The sequence below is a fragment of the Neoarius graeffei genome, chromosome 8, assembly GCF_027579695.1.
Source record: "Neoarius graeffei isolate fNeoGra1 chromosome 8, fNeoGra1.pri, whole genome shotgun sequence".
In the NCBI taxonomy this organism is placed as follows: Eukaryota; Metazoa; Chordata; class Actinopteri; order Siluriformes; family Ariidae; genus Neoarius; species Neoarius graeffei.
The window spans coordinates 33178762-33204927 of record NC_083576.1 but is presented as its reverse complement, the minus strand read 5'-3'; the positions used below and the strand labels follow the sequence as shown (position 1 = coordinate 33204927).

Here is a 26166-nt window from a genome sequence, read left to right as displayed (position 1 = left end):
ATCAACAGTTTTCTCTTTTAAAATGAAAGATCAATGTAAAATACCTTGGAATATCTAATAAGAAGTGTCTATGTATTTTATCTCTTAATCAAAATAAAAGTAAAAAACATGTGTAAATAAAAGAAAACTTTGATAGGCCTTTCAAAATGACTTTGTGAAAAATCATGCTCAATATTTAAGTGAGAGATACCTGCTGTCTTCCAAATTACACTTAATTCTTGTATTATGTCCTGGCTTTTTCCAAGAACCTGTCACAATGTCTCTTGTCTACAGAGCAAAAGTTTAAAAAAATTAATGTTTCTTATCTAATATATTATTTACGTCTTTTCTTTTACTTGTGGCTCCTTCTATTCCTCTTTGCATCACTCCCAGCTATTTCTTTCAATTCATCTTTCAGTAAGGCTATTAGTTATTAGTTCTATAGTATTTGCATTCCTCTATTAAAGCTATTTACAAAATGTTCATAGTCTGTCAAACAGCATCTAATGAAAGTCTTTTAATTTTATTTTCTTTAACACCATCTCTTTCAGTTTTGCAAACTTGTTCTTTTTCATCTTTTCCTTCAGTCTGTCTGTGTGTTCTTTTCTAGCCCTCTTTGCATCTCTCTCAAACATCTCCTTAGCTTTCCTTTTTGATGGCATCTTAACTATGTCTGACCTTGCACCCTGTAAGCAGGGCTCGAAATTAACTTTTTTTCTTTGTGTCCCCCAGTGGTCCCGAATTCTGTGTTGCATTGTCCCGAATGGAAGCAATAGTGTCCCCCTTTTTTTCCTCTCTGAAATAACCAGTGGTTAATATTATCATATGAAGTTACTATTATATTTGTAACTATGCGATTTTGAACCCTTTATATCATTTTTACAATAAGTCACAAGCGACACATGTCCTATACATCATCTACTTCAAAATTACAGTTATTGCATTTTCAGTTTATTAAACTTTGGTGATCTCACTGTATGAATAGATACCCGTTTATTTAAAGGGGCCAACTAGCTCATTCAGAAAACGTTTCTACTCCCTACATCTGCAGTACACTTTAGTTGAAAATAAGACCCCTTTTATGTTCATTTCATCTATTTATACCTTGAATATCTGTTGGCACTTATAAGGCCAACTTATAAATTTTCACCATTACCGTTATCCATTTTTATGAACTTTCCGTTATCCATTACCGTTATCCATTTTTATGAACTTTCCGTTACCCATTTTATGAACTTTCCGTTATCCATTTTATGAACTTTCGCTGCCGAAACGTGGGTACAAATGTTAGCAACATCAGCATAGTGCCAGGTCCTAGCCTAGTTGTGCTGCTGACTGACTAAACTTTCTGAACTAGAAAGACACCAAGAAAACTCACTTATTCTGTTGAACGGTATCTTCCGTCAATATCATCCACATCATTCCTGTTGTATTTTATAACGTGTCTAACAGTGTTCATTCAGTTGCTAGCGTTGCCTGCAGACCAGGCAATGACACTTTGGATCCTGAAGGTCCCGGGGACGTTATGTCTGGGCTTTCAGTTTCTTCCCCGCGGTCGGTCCGCTTCAACCACTTAAGCATTTTTGTTCTGGCAAGAGTCGGCGCAGCGTGTGCAGTAGCAATTCCATTCCAAGTCCATATAACGCGGACTCCGGCCGAAGATTTTAGAACAGGATAGAATGCGCTGCTCTGTAGCCTACGGATGCAGGTGCATCGAAAGTGTAGCTACTATGTATTTTTCGCTGTTAACATTTTAAAATTAAAATTGACAAATTAGGTGAATGTCTACGTATGTGTTACGGCTTTGTAAGTAATATTAATGTAGAACTTTTTTTCTAGATCTATTTTTTTCCATTGTCCCAGGATTGTCCCAGATATGATAATTTTGTGTCCCGATGACACTTTTTATGGTCCCCGGGACGTCGGGACACCGTTAGTTTCGAGCGCTGCCTGTAAGTACAAAATTCACGTACGCGGTGCCAGGTCACGCAATAGCCATTTTTAGCTCTGTCATGCACTCCGTGTTGCCAGATACTGCTGATGTTTTCCAGCCCAAAATATGTTCAAAACCCACCAAAATGCACTTGAAACCGCCCAATCTGGCAACACTGCTCCTGAGTCGCAGTCAAGACGTGTTCCACGCTCAGCTGGCATAAAACTCCACGAGCCCGGTTGTATTGAGCTGCCGGTCTCGTGCAAGGCGATTAAAACCGACTAGACACCCCCCCAATGATTTTTAATGCAAACATAGACGTTTTGTGAAGATATTTTTCGCGACAGAATCCGTGGAAATTTCACAGCCCTGCATATTGAATTAAGTTCAACGCATTAGAAACAAAAGCACGAATGGAGTTAAAACACATTTTCTAGCAAATGGGCGCAGCCATATTGTTTTCTCGGGTACAGTCTCGCGGTATTTACATCAATTTAACTTCCGAGTGTTCCCGAATGTCAACGAGAACAAACGAAGCCGACGAAAACATCGCTAAACAAGCAAACCAAATCAGAATGTATTCTGCTGGTCATTTTACTTAAACAAACATTTTTAACGGATATACAAGAGATTTAAAAAAAAAACAAAAACAAAAAAAAAAACACCACTTTGGCTAGAAAAATAGCGGAATTCCGCTAAATAGCGGACGTCTGGGATCCCTGAGGTGCCCCAGCATACCACTCAGCCTGCCAAGATATGGAAGTACCTGCAGCTTTCAGTTCTTTTTAAATCAAGGCTGAATACTTTCTTCTTTGCTGCTGTCTTTTATTAAATCAAATTTGAGACTTTTAATTTGATTTCTTTCAGCACGGACAGCACTACAAAATGGCGTCTCCACTATACAGTGCCCTATATGGTGAGTAGCGAGCAATTTCAGACACCGGGATTGTCAAAAGATGCGCGCGCCCTCTTTCGAATGCTGACGTAATCAAGCTGGAAGTTTTGTTTGTTTTGATAGCGATCAGGAAAGTTTGAAAAAAGTAGGAAATTCAGTCCGATGACTCAATTCAGCTTCCAGCGGTCTGGTCTGCACTCTGACTGATGTGTGCACGCTCTGGCCAGCAGGAGAAGAGGCGCGAAATGATGCTGCTTGCCCTTCGCAGCGAGATGTACTCGTCGCTATGGCGTCAATATCAAAGCAGGAGGAGGAGGCGCAAACCGGCATGAACTGTCTATGGGTGCGAAGCAACCTCCTTGCCCTTTGGGTCAAAATCAAACCCCCCCCCATTTTTTTTTCTCATCAGATCTACACGATTCACGTAGGTCACCCATTTTGGTTTCAAAACGGCGAATTTCGCCGAAAGGTGAGGGATTTTCATGCATGAAAAGAGGAACGAGGCTATGGCTGTAATCGTGTCAGCTTTGAAAATGCCTGATAAAGTATTATAGCATTGTCAGTGGTAAAGAAATCGCTTGTCTGGAATCCCGGAACAAGCTGAATTTTAAGAACGACTAAACAAATTAGAATCAATTCTTATTATTGATTTGTCTAGTTTGGATTATCCCTTTTTGATTCTAATATTCAAAATTTAATACTTCTCTATGTATGTATGATGTGGAAGGGGGTGTTCCCCGCCCCTTCTGCCATGCGAAGCCTTTGAAAAATTGAGGCTACAATGGGACATTCTGAGGCTATCTGAGGGGGAAATTGTAACAAATTGTCAACACTGAAAAAGAAAAAAAACTGTCACAAACACCACTTAAATTCTAATACCTCATAATTCAAATTACACATAATACTAATTCCTCATGATTCAATTTGAAATTTATAATTCAAATTCATCAAACTTAAAGTATTAAACATTCACCAGAGAAATCTGTTTTCTTATACTAGAATAAGGTAGAGTTAGTTGTTCAAAATGGAAAAAAAAAAAAAATTCCAGAGCAAAATTTTCTTTAAAAGGAAACTAAAAAAGTAAACATTAAAGTTGGAATCCAACCCAAATCACAAAGTTTGAAACAATGCAAAAAATGTAAACATGCTTAAAGTGCATATCACGAGCAAGATCAATGTAATTCTCCTATTTTATATTAAACTTGTCAAATATCGGTCACATTTTGCGCAATTTTTTTTTACCTTGCGCAATACCAGAAAAATTCAGTTGAAATCAAGCCATTTGAGGCAAATTGGTCCGCCTCTGAAGAAACCTGCCATTTGGATTTCCCGGCAAGCATTGATTTTCGTGACGTCACGTGCGGGACGCCTCCTTCTGAATCCCATGTCAGCGCTGGTTTGTCTGTGAGAAAACGATCTGGTGGTTTTCTGCAAATTTCTTCAACATTATTACGTAATTATTAAAATGGTTAACAGATGTATCATAGGAGGGTGTAGCAACACCAATCTTGATGGGATTAGTACTCATCGTTTCCCAAAAGACCGGACGAGAGAGAAATGGGAGCGCTTCATGCAAGGCACACACACACATACAGACTGTGCACTGAAACTGTGCAAGCTCTCACAGCCTACTGGCGCTTCCGCAGGAGACGTCACAAATCTGGCTCCAGACTCCCTTGGGATTTTTCCAGATGCGTTTTATTTTATTTTTTTCTGCTGTAGACAGATGGCCTTGTGCAAAATTACCCTTCTAGATGAGTGTGTAAAGGGACATACTTTCATATTAAAAACAAACAAACAAATATAAATAAATAAAATACTTGAACTTTTCCTGGAACTCGTCCTTTTTCTCATTTTGCTTTTCCACTGAACACTGTGCCTTCATCAGCATGCTTTCGTCTAAACCGGGGAACAGGGGCGCTGCGCCTTCTTACACTCAGCGTGCGTCCCCTTACCGAAATGCCGATTGAACCCCAAGTCACACTTGGGCCATGCACTTATATGCTACTGCACAACATGCAATCTTTCTCAAAATGATCTTTTCTCCGTGAAAACATCCCAGCAACACCACGTGACAATGTGTCTGATCATCAAATACATTATAATTACTCCAAAAATATTCCAAATCATAGTAGATATACCATCAGACGGTGCAAAAACGATCCGAATTGGCATTTTCCAGACCGAGGCGTCATCTTGTTCAGTTGTCGCAGCTGCTCTTGCGAGATTTGACATAGGTTACCAGGGGCTTCAAAGTTTGGGAGAATAGCAGGGTACAAATAATTTACAGCAGGGTGCAAAATGTCTGTCTGTCTGTCTGTCGGAGATATGCAAGTACGAATTTTTCATGGGGTGGGATGGTTTGGAACAGGCCATCTAAAATTGGGATAACATTTACCCGGGACGGGTATTTGAGGCGGGTCGTCTAGCTTAAGCTTGATTAGCGTTGTTACGCACGCCAGTGTTTCCCACAGAAATTTTGGAGACTATGGGGGCAAGCCATGGGGGAGGCGCGGGGGTTGTTTAAAATTGAGTGATATGTTAAATATTAAGTTATTACTGAAAAACTATTGATTAAATATAGCTGCAAGCAGCAATGTGGGGCCAAGCAGTGTGACCCAGCCTAAGTTGCCATGGCAACAGAAAGAACTGACCAGGCAGACGGTTAACCTAAAGTTACTATGTACTAAGTTTGGGAGAAATTGGTCAAAAATTGAGGGAGGAGAAGGATTTTAATAGATTTTCACAAAATTCAAAATGGTGGAAAATCTACCTGGTGGAATATGACACCATAGATTCGTTGGATTCGTTTTGACAGAAGGATTCCAGAGATAGTGGAATTTTGTTTCTACCCAAAACGCATCATGAGATATAAGCCAAAATTTTTTTTCCTAGTTATAGCGACCCCTAGCGGCCTATTTGGTCCAAATGTTTTGTAGCCCTTTCTGGAGGGGTGGGGCATAATGCCACCAAGTTTCGTTAAGATACGCCAAAGGGCGGCCGAGATATGAGCACACTTCCTGTTTTGTGTATGCGCAGCCAATTTTGATTGGCTGCCACAGCCAAACGCTTATGAAATTCTAAAAACCGGGTAAGTTTCTTGTGCAGCTTAGTCCACAGTTGTTATGTACCAAGTTTGGGAGAAATTGGTCAAAAATTGAGGGAGAAGCATTTTAATTGATTTTCACAAAACTCAAAATGGCGGAAAATCTACCAAGTGGAATATGACGTCATAGGGTGCGTTGGATTCGTTTATACCGAAGGATTCTAGCGATACTAAGATTTTGACAATGAGATGTACGGTTCAAAAGTAACAAGCAGAAATGTACTTCCAACTTTGACCTGTTGGTGGCGCTAGAGAGTTTGAGGTGGTGAGTTGAAATTTGCTGACAAGAACCTTGAGGCAGCCTAGACTCAGTGTGCCAAATTTCACAACCTCTCGTCAGACGGTTCTATGGGTTGCCATAGAATTTCATTGATTTTAACAAAATTCAAAATGGCGGAAAATCCTCAAAGCAGAATATGACGTCATAGGGTCCGATGGATTCGTCTTTTCCCATGGATTCCAGAGATAGTGGAATTTTGTTTCTACCCCAAACGCATCATGAGATATGAGCCAAAAAGCATTTTTCCTAGTTATAGCACCCCCTAGCGGCCAATTTGTTCCAATTTTTGGGGGGGCCTTTTTGGAGGGGTGGGACATAATTCCACCAAGTTTCGTTAAGCTTTGCCAAAGGCCGGCCGAGATATGACCACACTTCCTGTTTCGCATCTGCGCAGCCAATTTTGATTGGCTGTTATGGCCAAACGCTTATGAAATTCTAAAAACCAGGTAAGTTTCTTGTGAAGGTTAGTCCAAAGTTGCCATGTACCAAGTTTGGGAGAAATTGGTCCAAAATTGAGGGAGAAGCATTTTAATTGATTTTCACATAATTCAAAATGTCGGGAAATCTTCCAGGTGGAATATGACGAGACAGGGCGCGTTGGATTCGTTTTGACCGAAGGATTCCAGTGATACTAAGATTTTGACGATCAGACGTATGGTTCAAAAGTAACAAACAGAAATGTACCTGCGAATTTGACCTGTTGGTGGCGCTAGAGAGTTTGAGGTGGTGAGTTGAAATTTGCTGACAAGAACCATGAGGCTGCCTAGAATCAGTGTGCCAAATTTGAAAACCTCTCCTCAGACGGTTCTATGGGTTGCCATAGAATTTCATTGATTTTAACAAAATTCAAAATGGCGGAAAATCCTCAAGGCAGAATATGACGTCATAGGGTGCGATGGATTCGTCTTGACCCAAGGATTCCAGAGATAGTGGATTTTTGTTTCTACCCAAAACGCATCATGAGATATGAGCCAAAAGTCATTTTTCCCCAGTTATAGCGCCCCCTAGCGTCCAATTTGTTCCAAATTTTTTTGTGGCCCTTTGTGGAGGGGTGTTGCATAATGCCACCAAGTTTCGTTAAGATACGCCAAAGGGCAGCCGAGATATGAGCACACTTCCTGTTTCGCGTCTGCGCAGCCAATTTTGATTGGCTGCCACGGCCAAACGCTTATGAAATTCTAAAAACCGGGCAAGTTTCTTGTGCAGCTTAGTCCAAAGTTGCCATCTACCAAGTTTGGGAGAAATTGGTCCAAAATTGAGGGAGAAGCATTTTAATTGATTTTCACAAAATTCAAAATGGCGGGAAAACTATCCGGGCCGAAAATGACGTCATGGGGTCTGTTGGATTCGTCTTGGCCCAAGGATTCCAGGGATACCAAGTTTTTGAAAATCGGACCAACGGTTCAAAAGTTACAAGCAGAAATGTACCTGCAACTTTGACCTGCTGGTGGCGCTAGAGGGTTGGGGGTGGGGACATAGAATTTGTTGTGGAGAATCATGAGACTGTCCAGAATGTGTGTGCCAAATTTGAGCATTTTCCTACGTACGGTTCTATGGGCTGCCATAGACATCCCTAAGGAGAAAGTTGAATTGTCTATAATAATAATAAGAAGAAACCTACAAACACATTAGGGGCCTTCGCCAGCTTCGCTGCTTGGCCCCTAAAAAAAAACAGACACTGAGAAATGGTCCTATAAACAACTCTACCAATATAAAAGATTACCAGGACTACAAAAATGCAGAAAAATAGGCTTGACTTATCCAAATGCACCTGTTGGTTCAAAAGTTAAAGTGCAGAGAACCTCACAGCACAACATGAAGTTACCTTAAAATATAATATAAATGCCTCAGCTTTCATGTAAGAAAAAAAAAACTATTAATACTAGTACTGTGTGCAGGAAGTCTCTCCCGAAGACTAAATTAAACAATAATTATAAACTAATAAAATAAATGGCTCAGGCTTCATAGAAGAAAAAAAACAATTTGAACAGAATCTCACAGTATGATGCTGAAGCTGCCTAAACAATGGAAAATAAAATACCATTTTGGCAAAAACGTTGGCATCCATTAATTTCTTGTATTAAGTAAAAAAATATGTTGCCAGATACTGCTGACATTTTACAGCCCAAAATATGTTCAAAACCCGCCGAAATGCACTTAAAACCGCCCAAATTGGGCAGGAAACCACTCAATCTGGCAACACAGGCGGCAGTAATGGCTGCACTCGTGTTGAGGATGTAAACACAGTTGACACGGCAATGGACATACATGACATAGTGGATGTAATTTACGTTCACAACTTTTTTTTGCTGTCAGAAATATTTAATATTAAATTTTGTGACTCGACTGACAATAGCTGGCGGCATAACAAGCCATAGCCGGCGATTTGCCGCCGGTGACCGGCTACTTTTGAGACCGCTGGGTTACATACAAGGTCAGCTGACTTGGCGAGCGAGATTTCTCGAGACTGAATGACCTTTCACCTACCGGCACGGGAGCTTTTGACAGAAGTTGTTCGCGAGTTGTTTTTGTTGACACTTGGGCATTTAAAGATGTCATCCAGCGGTATGAAACAGAAGAAAGCCAAAGACTGTCTGGGACAGAAGATGACTTCTTTTTTCTGTCACAAAGCGGATAAAAATGTTTCCGATGGCGAGATCACGACAATCGAGGGATCGTTCCGTGCCGCCGGTTCCGTGCCCTCACTGAAGGACACGCCAACCGAGCGTTGTGACAGCAGCGTCGCGGAATCCATGACAAATGAAGACCAGATCTCTTGCTCTGATGAAGGCACCGAGTATTCAATGGAAAAGCAAAATGAGAAAAAGGGCGAGTTCCAAGAAAAGTTCAAGTATGGTTTGTTTTTTCTTAAAGCACGCTTACATTTTTTGCATGGTTTCAAACTTTGTGATTTGGGTTGGATTCCAACTTTACAATGTTTACTTTTTTAGTTTCCTTTAAAAGGGCTGATGACACGTTTTTGACATCTTTGGCGATGTTTTATAACATAAAAAGTAATTCCCGATGAACCATATATTAATTCACGAAGGCGCCTATTTTACAAGTTATGATAAAAAACGCGGCTATTTGGGCAAATTTGACGGGGCTGCAGCACCCAGGAGACGAATGAGGAGGAGGGGCTATATGACGTCAGCGAAAGAATCTTCCTCCTCACTTACCAGTTTGTTGTTGATGCAAGAGGTGTTCAGTTTATCATTATTAGTATTATTATACATTATTATTATTTTTATATATATATATATATATATATATATATATATATATATATATATATATATATATATATATATATATATATATAAAAAGTTATTATGCCTTCGTGTTGTGTTGCCGGCTTTTGCTCCAAAACCCACAAGGATGGGGCAAGTTTATTCAAGTTTCCCAGAGATCCCGAGCTGCATGCGAAGTGGGTGAAGCAAGTCAGGCACACTCGTGACAAGTGGGAGCCCTCACCAACATCCGTCCTGTGCTCTGAACACTTCGATTTGGATTGTTTTGACACCCTTCCCAGCTTAAAAAAATCTCTTGGATGTTCAGTTCAGCACAAACGTGTGCTGCTACCATCAGCAGTGCCTACAGTATTCCAGAGGGGGTCTACTAGTAGCTATGCCGGATCCAGCAGCCGCCTGGGACAAGGCGACTCCTCCAAAGACAGTCCAACTGTCAGAACATGTGTTGAGAAACGACATAAGATAAAAGGTATGTAGAGCTATAGAGTGCTCCGACATGATGCTAAAAATAGTAACCATGCAGTCTGCACGGCCATCTTGGAAGTGACTCGCTCCAGAGCGCTCATAGAGTACACATCATAGAGTACACATTCATGATAATCATAAATGTAATCATAAAGTCGGCGTGATATCAGTCATGTATTTGCTTGTGAAAGCTTGTTTCTCAAAGTATACACTGAGGGAAAGCTAACTTAGCCAGACAAGTAGGCTACAGATTGTCATTTGCTTACGCTGATGTAGGTTATCAAATATTTTGCTTCATTCAAGGATAAAACTAAGAAGCCATAAACTAGAAGACGTGCCTGCCAATATTATCCTAAATGTATCACGGATCAGGCATAGTCGTAAGCTTATTATGTTAGCCGTTTGCATGCTCCATTAGGAACTATGTATTCAGTGTAGCATACGGCTTACATAATATAAGCAGTGTTTACACATGCAAGACAACAATACACAATATTAAAATATTGATTCCGTAACATTTTGAACAAATACGGGTTGACCTACCAATCTTTGTTATCCAACCTTGTGGCGTTCAATGCTGGGCTGTCTGCCTGTCCATCTCAGGGACGGAGTCGCTCTCAGATTGCACAGTAACAGGTTCAAACCTGTACGGTTGGATGCACCCGTGTTTGTCATCACTTGATTCTTCCGATCTATCCCACTCACAACACAATTCTAGACTCCCAGAAGAGGAAGAGCTAGAGAATTCACCGGCGTTTTCATGCGCCATTTCCATTGAGTAGACAGCCAGTGAACTGCAGCGTGTTCTTCCGCTGACGTCACAACATGGCCGCAAGCCACGGACCCAGTTTTCTTGCGCTGTGCAATTAAAAGTTGGATATTCGCATAACAACAGCTTCTTTTCACGCAATTATAACAGAAATCTAACGTTTGCCATGTTGTATAGTTTATTTAAGAAACTGCATAGAGTCCTGTTCGTGTCATCAGCCCTTTAAAGAAAATAATTTTGCTCTCGAATTTTTCCATTTTGAACAACTCTACCTTATTCTAGTATAAGAAAACATTTCTCTGGTGAATGTTTAATACTTTGCAAGTTTGATTAATTTGAATTATAAATTTCAATTTGAATCATGTGGAATTAGTATTGTGTAATTTGAATTATGGGGTATTAGAATTTGAATTGAGTGTTGTTTATGACAAAGTTTTATTTTCTTTTTCAATGTTGACAAACAATTTGTTACAATTTCCCTCTCAGATAGCCTCAGAATGTCCCATTGTAGCCTCAGTTTTTCAAAGGCTTCGCACGGCGGAAGGGGCGGAACCCCCCCACTTGGTCGCTTCGCTTCCTTGCCATGGTGAGCGCCCTCATACTAAATTTTTCTAGAAAAAACCCTGATCAGAGCAAGACATCTGGTCGTCATTCGTCACTGATTCCGCGACACCGCTGTCACAGCGCTTGGTTGGCGCGTCCTTCAATGAGGGCACGGAACGATCCCTCGATTGTTGCGATCTCGCCATAGGAAACATCTTTATCCGCTTTGTGACAGAAAAAATAAGGTCATCATCTTCTGTCCCGGACAGTCTTTGGCTTTCTTCCGTTTCGTGCCACTGGATGACATCTTTAAATGCCCAAGTGCCAACAAAAACAACTCGCGAACAACTTCTGTCAAAAGCTCCCGTGCCGGTAGGTGAAAGGTCATTCAGTCTCGAGAAATCTCGCTCGACAAGTCAGCTGACCTTGTATGTAACCTATGTCAAATCTCGCAAGAGCAGCTGCGACAAGTAAACAACTAAACATGGCGCCTCAGTCTGGAAAACGCCAATTCAGATCGTTTTTGCACCGTCTGACAGTGTATCTACTATGATTATAATTACTCCAAAAATATTCCAATGTATTTGATGATCAGACACATTGTCATGTGGTGTTGCTGGGATGTTTTCACGGAGAAAAGATCGTTTTGAGAAAGATTGCATGTTGTGCAGTAGCATATACAGTAAGTGCATAGCCTAAGTGTGACTTGGGGTTCAATCGGCATTTCGGTAAGGGGGAGCACGCCGAGTGTAAGAGGGCGCAGCGCCCCTGTTTAAACGAAAGCATGTATACATCACGTGATATCTTGAACACGTGACAGTCTATTCGGGCTGAACGTGTACGATGTCTCGCAAACGTGTGCGGGGAATTTTGAACTGATCAAATCAGGCCCATATACTCATAACTGATCGCCCAACACACGAAGCCCCGGTGAAATTGGGAAGGTGTGCGCTGGGCTTTACAGAAAGTAGCTCAACATGCACAAAACATCTGTTGTCGATGGGCCACAACAGCAGAAGACCACGCTGGGTTCCCACTTCTGTCAGCCAAGAACAGGAATCTGAGGCTATTACGGACACAGTGAAACTGGACAATATCCATGACACTGTTAAAGTCACACAGTTCATGCCTTTTCCACATTCTGATGTTAAATGTTCACATCAAACTGAAGCTCTTGACCTGCATGTGCATCATTTTATGCATTGTGCTGCTGCCACATGATTCAATAACTGCATAAATAAGCAGGTGTACAGGTGTTATTAAAGTGGGCAGTGAGCATATGTAGACTGACCATCACATCCATATATGCTTGTTGAATGTCCCATTTCAGATTTAGCCTCCTTAGTTATAAGCTCTATTTAATAGACTCTACTGGTCTAAAACTGACATGTCAAACGTGATATTTTGACACATGAACAAAAGGACACAACTTGTCTTAAAGCTCACTACTTTGAACCTCTGATGCCAGCCATCAGTCAATACACATAGTTCTGATGTCTGTATCGCAGGGAACACAGAGGTGTACGCAGCCAATTGTACAGCATGTCTTACAAAATGGGAATTGTTCACTGAGCTTTTTATTTATACTTTTATAAAAAATTGTGTATTAGCTTTAATTGTGGGAAACCTAATCAGCTCTATAAGTTGAGCAGTTTAAAAAGAGAGAAGTGAAAGTATGTCACCAGCTGACAGGACATTCATGACATTTCCAGTATGGCAAGCCAAAGTTGCCATATAGAATGAGGGGTGGTATTTAATAAATACAAATCTTAATTCAGTTTTAACGACAGCAACATATATTCAATTCATGCTGGAATATGGCAAGCCAAAGTTACCACAATTCATCACTTATCTAACATGTTAAGAAAATGGCATAAAATGCAGCATTCAAACGGTCACAATGGCGTAAAAATAAGCGTTTGAAACGGTCAGCATGCCGCTTTTTATGCTAACAGTCAACGGTGTAAAAAGCACTGTGGAATTACAAATGGCGGGGTGGGGGTGGGGGGTGGGGGAGCAGCAGTGCTCTATATGCTTGTGGAACGCCACTTTTAACGTAGCCCAAGGACGGCGTAAAAAGTGCCACTGTCAATGATAATGATCTCTGCCCTGTGGTTTTCACAGCCACTACATTTGAACTGTTTTCACTCAAGCAGTATTTATATTAAAAAAAAAAAAAGAAAAAGGGCAGACCAGACTCATTCAGCACAGATCTGCTTTGCTGCACAACAACTGCGCCCATAGGCCCAGCTCACCTATAGATAGTTTTCACATGACGTCACAGAGTCGGGGATTCCCTGGTGGCAGCCATCTTGGAGGGCTAGCTTACCGTACGGGTCACTGAACACACATTGTAGCGCGCGAGTTACATTCATTTATATATTATTTACATTTATAGTTACATTACTACTATTTAAAGCTAGCAATGGTGCAAACTTGTTGTATTCACGGCTGTCGTAATAGGTCAAATAATGAAGTCAAGCGGAGCTTTTATGGAATTCCCACTGTACGAGAGCACGAAGGCGAGCAGACAAAGAAACTCAGCATACAAAGGAGGAATCAATGGCTTGTGAGAATCAACCGCAAGGATTTTCAGCCTTCCAAACACAGCAGAGTCTGCTCCGATCATTTTATAAGTGGTAAGTTGTTTAAATAAACAATCAATTGTGTTTAAGTTTGTTTTTGGAAACCAAAACATCGTGTAAACAATCTCTAGAGAATGCCTAACTGGAGCCGCTGAGTGTATGTTTACATTGTAATGTACACTAATATCACTCACGCAAGGGTCATTTTTGAAAAACATTTTAGGTCTATTCTGTATGATTTGATTTGTGTTTAATCAACTTATTACGGTTGCATAACATTCGACAGTCTATTTAATGCTAGAATATATAAAGTTGTATATATCAGACAGCCTTTAAAGTTTGATGAAGTCAGTTTCAGGCTTTGAAGTTTGGTTAGGCTAAATCATATTAAACCATAGAGAAATATAGGCCTTCTACTCAGCCACCAGATGCAAAGTAATATTGCACAGTATTCATAATAGTAGTAAGACAGTTTCAGTAAGTAAAATACACGAGTGTGCCAAGTGATTGATAATTTAAAAAAAACATGGTCCGTTTTGTTTGCCCACCAAGATGGCGGCTGGGGGGCGTTCCCCGGGATGCCGTGACGTCAGTGAAAACTATCTATTCTGTGACGTTTGGCACACTATTCATTTGGGTTTAAAGAAAAGCCCAAGTATGAACTTCAGTGTTACAACAAATAAAATTAAAAGCTTGTTGGGCTGTCATATTGTAGAGTGATGTGGTGTAGTGGCAAAAGCACAGGCTTAGCAAGCTAGAAATGTGGGTTCCATTCCTCCTTTTCTATTCATTTTGGGAGAATTTTCTGAAGAGGTTTTCTGGGGAGAAAACGTGTATTTTGCCACAGACTGAACGCTCCCACCTTTAGAAGAGAAAATTACTAGCAGTCGTCATAGTGACGACATCTACCGCTTATCCGGATCTGGGTCGCGGGGGTAGCAGCCTAAGCAGAGCAGCCCAGACTTCCCTCTCCCCGGCCACCTCCACCAGCTCTTCCGGGGGAATACCGAGGCGTTCCCAGGCCAACTGAGAGATGTAATCTCTCCAGCGTGTCCTGGGTCTGCCCCGGGGTCTCCTCCCGGTGGGGCATGCCCAGAAAACCTCCCTTGGGAGGCATCCAGGGGGCATCCTAACAAGGTGCCCAAACCACCTCAACTGACTCCTTTCGATGTGGAGGAGCAGCAGTTCTACTCCGAGTCTCTCTTGAATGACCAAGCTTCTCACCCTGTCTCCAAGGGAGAGCCCAGCCACCCTGCGGCAAAAACTCATTTCTACCGCTTGTATCCACAATCTCATTCTTTCGGTCACTACCAATAGCTCATGACCATAGGCGAGAGTGGGAACGTAGATGGACCAGCAAATTGACAGCTTTGCCTTTTGGCTCAGCTCTCTGTTTACCAAAAGCCAGTTTTGTCAGCCGGGGATCAGTATGCCAGGGCCTCCGCCTTTGGCTGCCACCCAATCCACAATATTTGTCATATTTATCATAAGTCATCTTTTATAGAAATCCCTCCACAAATCTCTGTTTGCCAGAATCCAACTCCAGTGAAGAGACGGCGGGAAGCCAGAGTGTAAACGATGAGCACGTGCTTGCGACCAATAAAAATCGACTACACACAATGACCAAATGGATGCCAAGCTTTTGACGAAATCGGAGTGTGTCTTACTCAGCCTGGTGTGGTGGTGTAATTATCTGTGTGAACCAAACAATGGTACAGTCTAAGCTGACAAAGTTTTTAGGACAGGCTTCTTCAAGCACTGAAGATTTAAGGGCTGAAACAGGCACAGGGAAGGCACAGTCAGAGCCCCTAATGTCCCAGAGTACATTGGTCAGTGTCAGGGTCGGTGGTTTAAAAAAAAAAAAAAAGGGGGCACAGTGAAAGTGCTGTCAGCTGGCAAGTGAATGAAGGGCTCCATGTTCTGGCGGGGCACACGTGGCATGTTGAGTTCCTGCACCAGACGTATGATGAAAAACGCTGTCTCATTCCACGATCGGTTTGTAAAGTGACAGGAAATTTGAAGTCCTTCACTGTTGCTTGTTCCAAGATTCTCCTCGACTCTGTTCAGTTGTAAATCAAGTTTTGTGTTGAAAGTAAAGGCTAAAGGTAGTCCTAATACCTCTTTTGAATAATTCCCTGCTAAAATATCCTTAAATAAGCTGAAAATAAAAAGGTTTATTTTAGCTTGATGGTGCACAGACTGCCCAACATCAAGTCTTTATCAGAGGCTGGTGTGGAGCCCAAATTTTATACGTAATGGAGAAGCCGAGCTGTATCTGTGCAAGTATTTGAATTGTGCCAGTTTGCTTGGTATAATCCCGTATTAAATCCACTTTGATAAGTCAGTAACTAAGAAAAAAAAAGCAGACTAAGTGAAGAAAAAGTGAAGAATATTTCTTTGACTTGATTTTTCAAGGAAAAAAGTGGAGAATATTTTTCAGAACCCAGGGGGAACCCTGTAGGTGGAACACTGAATGGGTCAGAGTAATACCAAGCCATAATGTTTGATCTATTACAAAACCTTGCAGTAATGGTGTCCCACTTTATGAATATCCCCTAAAAAGATTTGGGGTTTGGTCAGTTGAGGTTTGAAAAGGGGTCATTTCATTCATGTTTGGCATTTTTTCATTTTAAAACGTTTAAATTGTGTAAAAAGACAACCTAAGACTTTTAAAGTATACAACATATACTTTCACACAATTGACAAAAGGAAAAAAAAAGCCATATTTTTATTTATATATATGCCACTAAAATCATAAAATGTGAGAGAACATGAAATTTCCAAAAGTGTCCCACTTTACCAGATTTCACCATTTTCTGAAGCATTTATAAAAAAAAAAAAGTTATGTAATTTAGTGAAATGATGTGGGCCAAGCATATCATGTACTGTCCAGTACTCCCAATAGTTTATAATTGGTTCATCCTTATTCTTTAAAATCAATCATTCATTTTTTTAATAATTTTTAAAGTCCTTTAGACCACATTTTCTGTTTACCAAAGTAATGCCCATCTTATTTCTTTCCCATGTAGAAATCACACTGAACAAAATAAATAAAAAAATGTTTATGTATGGATGATTTTTTATGTACATGTCCATGACATTTAAAATAGAATTGTTCATAAAATTTCTCAAGAGAGTATTCTTAAAATGTAGCTTAGGAATTGTACAGATATGAAAGAAACATTAATAAGTGACATGACAACACTAAGTGTTGCTGCCTCTTTTTCTATTGATGAACAGTGAAACTGCAAACATTTACATTTTCTGTTGTAGCCTAACAGCAGTTACTTAATATGAGGTATAACGTACAGCAAGTTGATCATTAATGTAGGCTACAGTGAGCAAGCATCGAGTATTATTGGAAATAAACCCCAAACCTTATAGACCTTATGAGCTGCTTTGAAGCAGTTTCTGTTCACCATATGAATATTGTCAGACAATTTTCCATGTACCAAAAAAACATGGTGTTCAGTCACTTTATAGCCCAAATTGATCTGAGGTGAATATAATTACCCTGCTGATAAAAATGCTTTTTATTATTTGATAAAATGACTCTTCATTTCACATCCTAACAGAATACTACTAAATCTATAAGGTTTCTGGTTTTGCCAGACCTGATGTCCACAGAGTTGGACAAGAAACCCGATTTATTATTCTTATTCTTATTAATAATAATCTGAAACAACCTTATCAGTTTACAATGTTGGGGTACATGCTTTTCAAAATCTGAGATCTACAATGATCAAAATTAGAAAAATAGAAGTTTCTTCCTCACATGAAACGTGTGAACATTTATTTGAAAACTAGTCATTTCTAATGACTCATCAATGAATATTTCCATGGTATATTGTTAAAATTTGCAAGGCCACTAGTATTTGCCCTCAGCAGTCCATGAAAAATATTGCCCATACCCATCGGTTAATTCCAAAGTGGTTATTTTTTTTTCTTGTAGGCATGAAAACGGCCCAATTAAAATGTTATTCATTATAGTTAAATATCTCAAGATAAACAGAAAAGTATTTTGTAAACACAAGTATCTTTGTTGATCAATCATAAGAATAGGGTCCTTTAATGCCTTTAGGAATCAATTCAGTAAGCTAGTTCACATTCGGACACCCTCTACAGTCCACCATTACTTCAGTTAGACTATGGATGTGAAAACAGAGCAATTATGGATTAACTGAGGTTTCATCATAAATCAAACCTTATGGCGTGGCATTACTCGGACTGAAGCGAGTTTCTGCGTGTCTTAAAGTTAGGGTCTCAACTGATTTCTTACAATGGCCTTTGGTCTGCTTACTTTAGACTACAGAGATCAAAAGACAGAATGCACGTACACTCACTGGTTTTACCAGCAGAAGGGTTTTCAAAATGTCTACATGTTGGATCATTTTAAATGACTTAGCTGCAGCAAAACTCCCCCCAAATAATAAAATACCAAACCTGTGCTGTCATTACAGAATACGAAAGCAGCCCTGCAATCTTTTCATTTTCTTTGTTGTTCGGCTTATCCCTGCTCATACCCATTGTTTAAGAGCAGTGTGTTCATTTACTTTTTATATGAAATTATATAAAATTTGTAAGGGGAATAAAAACACCCAAGTTCACACTTAGATTTTTCTTTAGGCTACCCAAACAATGTGACAAACGTCACAGAATAGGTGAATTATGCCGCTTTTCCACTACAAACGCGGCTGAGCCGTGCCGTGCCGAGTCGAGCTGAGTCGGGCTGAGCGGGGCTGTTGGAGTTGCATTTCGACTACAACCGCGCTGAACCGTGCTGGCTGGAAGTGGGTGGACACATTGGGTGGAGTTAGCGAAAGTGGGTGGACGTCATGTGATGTCGTTAAGCAGCGCAAACAGTGACATCAGTGACAGTGGCGGAACAAGTCAGAGCCGGGCCGGGGGCGGGGCAAATGACCGGACCCTTTATTAAAGCTTATCATAACATCATTTTAGGCTACAAAATGTCCGCAACTGCGGTGTTTACCAATTTCAACACTACCGGGTGCAACTATGTTATTTAGTACATCAAGTCCTTCAAACGAACATGTAACTCAGAAACAAAAAACATTAGGATACTGTACATGGCTCATAATAAAACATCAATAGCCTATACTGCGCACATTATTTGAAGGGCAAACGAATGAGCGCTCAGAGGTTGCAGCAGTGACAGGAAGAGTCAGAAGTAAAAGGAGGGCGGTGCAAACCTCACTGAATGCACTGTGTTTACCAATTTCAACACTACGGGGTGCAACTATGTTATTTTGTACATTAAGTCCTTCAAACGAGCATGTAACTCAGAAACAAAAAAACATTCGGCGACATACTGTACATGGCTCATAATAAAACATCAATAGCCTACTGCGCGCATTATTTGAAGGGCATACGACGAGCCTTGCGCTCCGCGAACTCGTCCACGATGCTCTGTATGTCACTGATTCAGTGAGCTTTTAAGCGGTAGTCTCACGACCCGAATAGTAAACAATAAACATGGAGGACATGGAGTCGTTAGTGTTGCTGGTCTTGGTGCTGTGGCTTGACAACGCCAACAGATACTGGCAAGAGCGTATAGATGAGGCGAGGCGCATAAGGCTTCAGAAATTCTCGTAATTCGTAATTATTCTTCTTCCGGGTTTGCAGTGTTTACAGATCCCAGCGCGCTCGCGGGGCGTGTGTGGGCATGTGAGGACACTCCTCCTCACCAATCAGTGCACAGGGGAGTGTCTGCTCACGCCTCCAGCCTCAGTCAGCACGGTTTGGCTCGCTTCAGCCCTACCCCAAAACGGTGCGAGTTTTAGGGGCTAAGCAGGGCTGAAACGAGCTGAGTCGTGCTGGTTTTTGGTAGTCGAAACACGAGCCGTGTCGGGCTGAAGTGAGCTGAAGCGAGCTGAAGTGAGCTGAAAAAGGGTAGTGGAAAAGGGCCATTAGTCTTATGGATACAGTCATTGGGCAGCAATGGATACAGTCATTGGGCAGCAAAGGAGATCTGTGCTGAATTAGACTACGTTCAGACTGCACCCTGAAACGACCCAAATCCGATTTTTTTGCCTATATGCGACCTGTATCCGATTTGTTATTGACAATCTGAACAACACAGATTCGATTTTTTTCACATGCAACCCAGGCCGCTTGGATACGTGGTCCTAATTCCAATGCATATCCGTTATTTTCACATGCGACTGCAGTCTGACCGGACAGGTCGCATTCATGTGACCTACACGTCATCAACAAGAGACAAACGTCACTATTCTGTGTTGGCTAATCCCGCCTCTTTGGTGGAAAACAACAACATTTGTACAGTTTTCAGAATTTAAATAGACTTTTATAGAATTGATCAAGCTAATGGTGGATTTGGTAGGGACCTGGATGTTAAATCATCCTGTATTACAAGATTATAAGATTGTTCTGGAAATTTCCAGTAATTTGACACCTTCGGTCTCATTAGTCTGCTGCCCATATTAGTCAGATTATTGTGTGAGTTCCGCCGCCGCCACAAAAACCACATCGCCAGGTCTCGCCTCATCTCCATGCTTTACTTGCAAACTTGAAGAGTGCGCTTTTTTTTGTTTACGTATTACGTAGATGTGCTTATTACGTGTCAATTTGCGCATGCGGGACACTTTTGGGTCGTTTTCCGTTCATGTTGGAGATCGCATACAAGTCTCATATAATTGGTAATGTGAACGGCCTAACAAAAAAAATCGGATTTCACAACAAATCGGATATGGGTCGTTTCAGGTTGCAGTCTGAACGAAGTGTTGGTGTGATCTGTCCTTTACTGTTTTCACCCAAACAGTTCAAATTTAGTGGCTGTGAAAGTCACAGGGCAAACAGGATGCAGGTCATTTCATCCAATAGTTTTAAAAGACATTTCGTCCAAAGCCTTTTTCATACGCACTATCAATTATTTATATTTCAGGTATTTGTTTGTTCAGAAAAAGGAGGACTTCTCAATGGCATTTGACCAAAGCAAAACACATTTTTGCAGCGTGTAGTTTAACCACCTGCCAAATGAGAGTTGTGAAATCTAACGGCAAATAAAGATCACTCCAGACTCGCCTTTCTCGGAGAGTGCGGTCAAAATGATGGGTTCTTACCCAGTATTCACGTAAAATCCAAGAAATATTCGACAAAAACTCCTTCCTCGCACGTGCCCCAACTATTACGTGGGTGTCAGCCCTGCACACTTTGGCGCGCGCACCTGAAGAACTCTCGGGTGTGCGCGCGGACTCTCGCACACGCGCTGTTAATGAGGCTCACCTGCACATGATCGAGAGGCATCAGCATGCCTATATAAAGACTGAGAAAATGCACAATCAGTGCAAAATATTACACCACATCAGCACCCATTACTGAGCCTCATTCTCCCGTGTAGATTCCCCGGATTTCCGATCCTTTTTCCTATCCTTAGTTGTTTTTTTCTTGATCTTGTCGCACATATTGTCGCCACATATAAAATAATTGGTGGTGTGTATGAAAAAGGCTTTGGACAAAATGGTCATTGGACGAAGTGTCCTGATCCCGGCGGACATCATTTAAGACAAAGCCCCCTTGGCGATACTGGGCGGCATTAAGAGTGGCGTCCCATGCACATATTTAGTGCCTTTTCTCCCCTGCAACTTGTAATTTCACAACGCTTTTTACTCCGTTTACCTTTACACGGCATAAAAAAAACGGCGTCCCCACCGTTCCAAACGCCGCATTTTCCGCCGTTTTCTTAAGAAAACGCGTTAAAAAGTGATGAATTGTGGCAGCATTGGCTTGCCATCTGCCAGCGAGAGTTGAACGCAACACGCCGCCGCCAAAACCGAATGAATGAACTTCATTAAATGCTAATAAAACTCATTAAATACTACCACTCATTCTATTCCAGAGAGTATTAAATGCAAATATGAAGTCCTGCTACTCTAATTAATGTAGCCTACTAATTTGTCCGAGGTTAGCGGAATTGTTTTCCACTAACGCCGCAGAACTTGGTGAATAACTCCCAATCATGTTAATATAACTGATACACCACAAAACCGCTAAAGGTAGGCAAGAATGCTGAGTAAACCTAAAGCACGCGTTAACTAAACGATGTGTTATTTTTCCATACTAAGTGAACGCATCGTGCTGTTGTGCTGAGCATTCTGGGAATTGTAGTGTCCGTAACCCCACGTGGAAGAACCGACTTCATGATCGGAACTACAGCCACCAAGAACACTCGGTTAACGGCAGTCTAACATGATGCTCGTAGCCAGTGCACGTAAAAGCAACATGCGACAATTCTAGAAAACCGTGGGCTTTACCTACCATGTTTCCTGGTTGCTAAACTTTTTCGTCACGACCTTCCCCAACTCGAGTCCGAGCCGGTCGGCGATTTTCTGAGACAAATCCTGGTGGGAGCTCCCGCTGAAAATCTTAATATTCGGCATCTTTTCGTGTTCCGGGGCCTGGCGTTGCGCACGACCAAGAGCGTCAGGACAGAAAGTCTCTGTTCTACGACAACGACTTCTGTTTAAGAAGACTGGAGGATGGTATGTTGGTCAGACTGTAGCTAGCGGATGCTGAATCCCCTTCTGAGGCGAACGTCTTCCCTACCTTTCCGCCATAGTTGCTCTCTCGGGTCTCCTACGGCGCGCGAGACACACACACGCCGTTTCTGCGTGATGACGTCACATCAACGCCCACGAGTGAGTTTGGCGCGCTTCTCTGCTCTCTAAACATTGAGCTCAAAATAAAATCTGGAGAGCGCATAGGCTCGTCAGAGTGAAGCCATCTGGCCGCCATCTTACCTCTCCTATCGCGAAGCGGAACTGTCATTGAGACTACTGAAAGCTCACAAAATTGTACAAGTTATTGATGTCGTTGGTGAGAAAAATTAGAAGAAAAATGCCTACATGTGCAGCAGTGAATTGTACAAATCGTCAGGTCAAAGGTTGTGGACGGACATTTCACCTGTGAGTATTGATTATATATAATTAAATAAAATAAATATATAATAAAAAATATTTATTATTATTATTATTATTATTATATATATATATATTATAACCCTCTTTCATATATTTCTTCTTCCTTAAGGAAAAAGAAATATGACAGAGGAAGGTTTTTTTTTTTCGCTGTCCGGTTTCCATCAAATCCTGCGCTCTGATTGGCTGGCGACCGGGTCCGTATCCTACGGTACGGACCTCAGTTACGGACCTCTAGCGACTCGCCCGTTCACAACAACAAACATAGTAGCAGTTTTTGTCAACATTTAACTTTTTTATAAGATTTATGTATAAGATTTTTATCAAAAATCTTAATTTTTGCCAGCATTTCTCAGCATATCATTAATTTTACATCATGGATAACGATAACGACAGTCTAAACAGCGAAAGCAAGTTTTACTACTCTGAGGAAGAAGAAATAAAATAAAACATTTCAGAAGAAAGCTAAAAACCTGTAACTGTTGCTAACTCCCAGCAAAAACATGGCTGAATCCTGAATGACTCAATTTTGTATAAATAGGGGACTACATAGGTGGCAAAATGAAGTTTTTTTTTTTTTCCTGCCATGGAAGTGCACTGTGCACTTGTGCACAGGAGGAAGCAATTTGCATTACAGCTGTGAATGAGGATTCAAAATGGTGGCTCGCCTCGGCTTGGTTTTCCCTTTTGGACGCTCTCGTTTTCTGTTTGAATTTGGTAAAGAAAAAATAAATATATTATTTACCAGCTTCAGGTCGGTCCGTATGGTGAAATACCGTGACCTCGACCTTGAATACTGACCTCGGCCCAGAGGGCCTCGCTCAGTACTTTCAAGACCTCGGTCATGGTATTTCATGATACGGACCTCCCAGCTGGTAAATCTTTATATAAAGAAGGTACACTGTATCAGAGGAAAAACTGAAATTAATCTCCATAAAAATAATTATAGTCGTAAAAAAGAACCATTAAAAAATGACCAGAGACTGAACTGGAAAAGGGAAAAAAACTAACAGTGAAGGGGAGCGCTATAAAGATAGCAAAAGGGGCAAAGTGGAGAAAATAAGAGGAGGTAATGAAGGGGAGAAAAAGTCAGGAGATACTTTTCTTGCGGCAAATTTGATCGGATACCATGGTTTAACATACAAGCCAAATACACGCGATGGGACTGGCAATATGGCGGCCAGATGGCTTCACTCATCTCTACCGCAAGGAATAGGCTATGAGCTCTTCAGATTTATATAGAGCTCAGTGTCTCTAAATCCCTCGCGATAACAGAGGAACATATCTGCAGCAAACAGCGAAGTTACTGACTCTATTTGTTTTATCAAATGCTCCAGGACATCTGATAGTCGGAACATCATGTGATTGGTTACGAATCATGGCCTCTATCAACAGATAACTCCGCCTTTGTTATATGACCCGCCCACACGGCCCTGTTTCTGTAATTCTCAAGTCTGATGGAAGAAGGTGTTGAAGTTCGACTAACAAGACAAATCACAGGCTTATATTAATACACTGTTTTAATAAATCATTCATCGGGACTTAATGTGTAATCTTTGACCTGGTGAAGTGTTCTGTAAGGAAACATTTATTTAACATTTAGGGCAGGGTTCTCTAGCTTCAGGGCTGATGAGGGAACAGTTTGTAGTGTCTGTAATGTAAATGATAACAGGAACCAGTTTGTTTTGTGGATGTTGCACAACAAAAGGTTAAAAAGCATGAAGCGTCACTCATTAATAAAAAAAATTAATCATATGCAAATCACTGTGGTATAAGATGAATAAAACACTTCAGAATGTGCTGTTATTGGAAAGTAAACCATCTCAAGGGTGGTATTGCATCACACTACCCTGTCAGATTATTTTCTGATAACAGCATGGCCTATTGTGGGCGGCACGGTGGTGTAGTGGTTAGCGCTGTCGCCTCACAGCAAGAAGGTCCTGGGTTCGAGCCCCGGGGCCGGCGAGGGCCTTTCTGTGTGGAGTTTGCATGTTCTCCCCGTGTCCGCATGGGTTTCCTCCGGGTGCTCCGGTTTCCCCCACAGTCCAAAGACATGCAGGTTAGGTTAACTGGTGACTCTAAATTGACCGTAGGTGTGAATGTGAGTGTGAATGGTTGTCTGTGTCTATGTGTCAGCCCTGTGATGACCTGGCGACTTGTCCAGGGTGTACCCCGCCTTTCGCCCGTAGTCAGCTGGGATAGGCTCCAGCTTGCCTGCGACCCTGTAGAAGGATAAAGCGGCTAGAGATAATGAGATGAGATGAGCATGGCCTATTGTGTATTATTTCTTATACACTGCATTTATGGGATACTTACCTTTATATGTGGGTTCCATGATTTTTTTAAGAACTCATGGAACCCATATATAACACGTTTTAAGAATTTAGTTACTGACTGTAGTCCATCTTGTGTTATTTGTCAACCTCTCTCTACCTCATCGGTCAATGGAAAGGGACCACCAATGATCACAAATTCTCTGTACAGCAGTGACACTAACACTGTACTGTGTGTGGTGCCAGTACGAGTGTATGAGAGACAGCAGCAATGCTCAGTTTTTTAAAACGCCTCAGTGTTATTACTAGGTTAAGAACGGTTGTCATCCAAAATATTCAAGAAGCAGCAGTGCCATGGTCAGAACTGACACTTCTGAAGGTTAGAGAATGATTGACAACACTGTGCACGGAAAATGTGATCTTTTATCTATAACTGAATACATGTTAGATCAGGGGTCGGCAACCTTTTTGCCATGTAGTGCCAATTAGAAATTTTCTTGTTAATTAGTGTGCCATTCAAATAGGTGTTGTTGACTATGTGTACCTGTGATGACCTGGCGACTTGTCCAGGGTGTACTCCGCCTTTCGCCCGTAGTCAGCTGGGATAGGCTCCAGCTTGCCTGCGACCCTGTAGAACAGGATAAAGCGGCTAGAGATAATGAGATGAGATTAGTGTGCCATTCAAATAGGTGTTGTTGACTATGTGTACCTGTGATGACCTGGCGACTTGTCCAGGGTGTACCCCGCCTTTCGCCCATAGTCAGCTGGGATAGGCTCCAGCTTGCCTGCAACCCTGTAGAACAGGATAAAGCGGCTAGAGATAATGAGATGAGCTCTATGTGTAATTAGACACCACACATTTTAGACGGATATGGATATTTAATGCCAATAGTCGAACCTCGGATCCAGGAGGACAAGAACAAGATCGCGGATACAAGCGGCCGAAATGAGTTTCCTTCGCAGGGTGGCTGGGCACTCCCTTAGAGATAGGGTGAGAAGCACAGTCACCCGAGAGGAGCTTGGAGTAGAGCCGCTGCTTCTCCACATCGAGAGGAATCAGCTGAGGTGGCTATCTTTCGGATGCCTCCTGGACGCCTCCCTGGGGAGGTGTTCCAGGCATGTCCCCCCGGGAG

The 26166-nt window shown here is 41.5% G+C and overlaps 1 protein-coding gene across 1 annotated transcript in view; it reads right to left on the bottom strand.

Moving 5' to 3' along the window:
• Positions 1-22453, bottom strand: part of prps1b (phosphoribosyl pyrophosphate synthetase 1B) — a 78797-nt gene extending 56344 nt beyond the window's left edge. The window contains exon 1 of the mRNA XM_060927592.1: positions 22102-22453. Within this exon, the coding sequence (XP_060783575.1) occupies positions 22102-22223 (122 nt within the window). The 5' untranslated portion in view covers positions 22224-22453. The remainder of the gene's footprint in view (positions 1-22101) is intronic.
• Positions 22454-26166: the final 3713 nt, after the last annotated feature.